Consider the following 2,852-nt stretch of genomic DNA (forward strand, 5'->3'; position numbering starts at 1 on the left):
GTTAGGGTTTAGGGTTTAAGGGCTACGGTTTACAGTTTAGGGGTTAAGTTGAGTGTTGAAGGGTTTGGCGTTTAGGGTTTATAAATTAGGGTTTAGGGTTTAGGAATTAGGGTTTAGGGTTTAGGGTTTAGGAATTAGGGTTTAGGGTTTAGGGTTTAGGGTTTACGGCTTGTGTGAGCTTGAAGGCGTAAGTGCCCATAATAAGAGGTTTCCTTATCGTAAACCCTCGGCGGCTTCTTTGGGGGGCTGGGGGGCCCCCAGCCTGTGCATTGAGGCCCTTCATTCTCACACAAACCCTAAACCCTAAACCCTAAACCCTAAACCCTAGACCCTGAAATTCTTGTAGAGAGAAACCCGTACAGCTCGAGTATAACTGAGGGAGAGAGAGGAGACAGGAGACAGAAGAGAAAACAATTCTGTCTCCTTTTTATTATAAACAAACAAACCCTATATAAATACAATAAAAACACTCGTCAACAGGGGGGGGGGCCCCCTCGCTGGGGGCCCCTACTCGCTGGGGGCCCCTCTTCTTTGGGGGCCCCTCCTCTAGGGGGGCCCCCCTCTCCCTAGGGTTTACTGTGAAGACAGGGGGGCCCCCGGGGCCCACAGATAGCTGCGGTGTCTCCTCAGCAGCAGGAGACAGTTGAAACGCATGCAGCAGCAGCGGAGACCCTGGGCCCTCTTAGGGAGAAAAGGAGACAGCAGCAAGAAGAAAAAGAGACAAAAAATATAAATTTTAATAAACAATAAATAATATTATTTCCTCAGGTGCTGCGTAGAAACAAAAGCAGCAGCAACTGCAGCAACGCATGCACACGGGGGCCCCAGCAGCAGCAGGGGGGCCCCCCTACAAACCCTCTCTGGGGGCCCCCCAGCACACACTCTTTGGGGGCCCCCAACCCTCATATCCCCCTTTTAAACCCTTTTTGCCTCGCTGGGGTTTTCTGCTGCTGCTGCTGCTGCTGCTGCTGCTGCTTTGCTGCAGCAGAAGGAGACAGCAACTCAACAGAGCTGCGGAGACACCCGGAGACAGAAAGAGAGACAGAGAAAGAAAAAAAAAAAAATAAAAAAGAGACAAAAACCAACTGTCTCCTTTTATATATCTTTCCCTCCTCTTAACTTCAACCAGAGACAAAGAAAAACAACTAAACCCTAAACCTTAAACCCTAAACCCTAAACCCTAAACCCTAAACCCTAAACCCTAGATCATAAACCATAAACTCTTTCCTGCTGCCACTCTCCCTGGTGTTTATGCTCGAGGCATAAGGCTTAAGGGTTTAGGGTTTAGGGTTTAGGGTTTCTGTGTACCCTACAAAGCAACTAAAGGGGCCCTCAAGGGGGGCCCCCTCCCCCTCTGGGGGCCCCCTAATACCCATGGGGCCCCCACCACAGCTACTGCAGCAGCAGCAGCAGCAGCAGCTCTCTCCCCGTGTCAGTGGAGGGAACAGGGTACTCTCCTGGGGGCCCCCGTATATATCTGGGGGCCCCCTGACCAGCACCGATGCCGCACGCAAGTTGAGGGGCCCCCAAGGCCGCACAGCATGGGGGCCCCTGGGGGGCCCCCCGAGCCCCAGGGGGCCCCTGAGGGGCCCCCTGAGGGGGCCCCTGGGGGGCCCCCCTGTGTCTCTCCTGTGGGCCCTTGTCTTTGCTGTCTGTCTCCTCACGGGGCTTTCCGAGGCCTCAGTGCTGCAGACAGCGCAGACACCCGCAAGGGCCCTTCATGCTATCCCCCAGCAGCAGCAGCAGCAGCAGCAGCAGCAGCAACACCAGCAGCAGCAGCAACATTGGACGACAGTGCAGCACCATAGGGGGGCCCCCCTTGACTACGCCGGAGGGGGCCCCCGGCTTGCATGCAGCTGGGAGGGGGCCCCCCATGGCTGTTTTATGTTTAGGGGGGGCCCCCTATTGCTGAGGGGCCCCTCCACAGCTACAAGGGGCCCCCAGAGGTCTCCATGGGGCCTACCCTTGCAGCAGGGGGCCCCTTACGATGTAGACGGGGCCCCCTCATCCCCAGCAGCAGCAGCAGCAGCAGCAGGTGCGCGTAGAAAAGCAGCAACAGCAGCAGCAGCAGCAGCAGCTGCGGGAGAAGGAGCGGACGTGAATGAGTCACCATCATCAGCAGCAGCAGCAGCAGAAGCAGCAGCAAAAGCAGCAGCAGCAGAAGCAGCAGCAGCAGAGGAAGAGGAAGTAGCAGCAAGCCTAGCGCGTGCTGCTTCTGCGTCAGCTGTAGCAGATGCTGTGTATAGTGAGCGTGTTGCAGCAGCAGCAGCAGCAGCAACAGCAGCAGCAGCAAGAGCAGCAGCAGCAGCAACTCGCCCTTTCCCCCATATACAGACAGACCTACCCGGGGACACCTTCTTAGAGAGGAAGTACCCTTCCTTTGAGGACGTACCAGCAGCAGCAGCAGCAGCAGCAGCAGCAGCAGGAGCAGCAGCAGCACCAGTATCAACAGCAGCAGCAGCAGCAGCAGCAAAACTGCCGCCTAGAGGCCTAGGTCATCTCCCTCAGACAGTAGCAGTTGACACAGCAGCAGCAGCAGCAGCAGGAGCAGCAGCAGCAGGACCAGCAGCAGGAGGAGAATTGGGGGGCCCCCATGCGGGTGTGGGGGCCCTGGGTAAGGGGGCCCCCCTGAGAGATATTCTAGGAGCAGATGCAGCAGCAGTAGCAGCAGCAGCAGCAGAAGAGAAAAAGTTTGTTGAGGCTCGGTGGCTGCAGCGGCTGGCGGAGACACATAAAATAGCAGATAAACAAATAGAGACACAGAGACAGCAACAAGCACACAAACTTAAACATATGAAACAGCCGCCTTGTAGGATTTATATATATATATATATATATATATATATATATAT

The 2,852-nt window shown here is 55.4% G+C and overlaps 1 protein-coding gene across 1 annotated transcript; it reads left to right on the top strand.

Moving 5' to 3' along the window:
- Window positions 1–1,374: 1,374 nt before the first annotated feature.
- EMH_0059540 (DNA-directed RNA polymerase alpha chain, putative) lies at window positions 1,375–2,735 on the top strand (the record flags this gene model as incomplete). Its single annotated transcript, XM_013497692.1, has 2 exons — window positions 1,375–2,614; window positions 2,716–2,735. 2 exons carry the CDS (start codon window positions 1,375–1,377, stop codon window positions 2,733–2,735), a joined length of 1,260 nt encoding a protein of 419 aa, XP_013353146.1.
- Between the last annotated feature and the right edge of the window lie 117 nt (window positions 2,736–2,852).

The sequence above is a fragment of the Eimeria mitis genome, genomic scaffold, assembly GCF_000499745.2.
Source record: "Eimeria mitis Houghton genomic scaffold, Emh_scaff2851, whole genome shotgun sequence".
NCBI lineage: Eukaryota > Apicomplexa > Conoidasida > Eucoccidiorida > Eimeriidae > Eimeria > Eimeria mitis.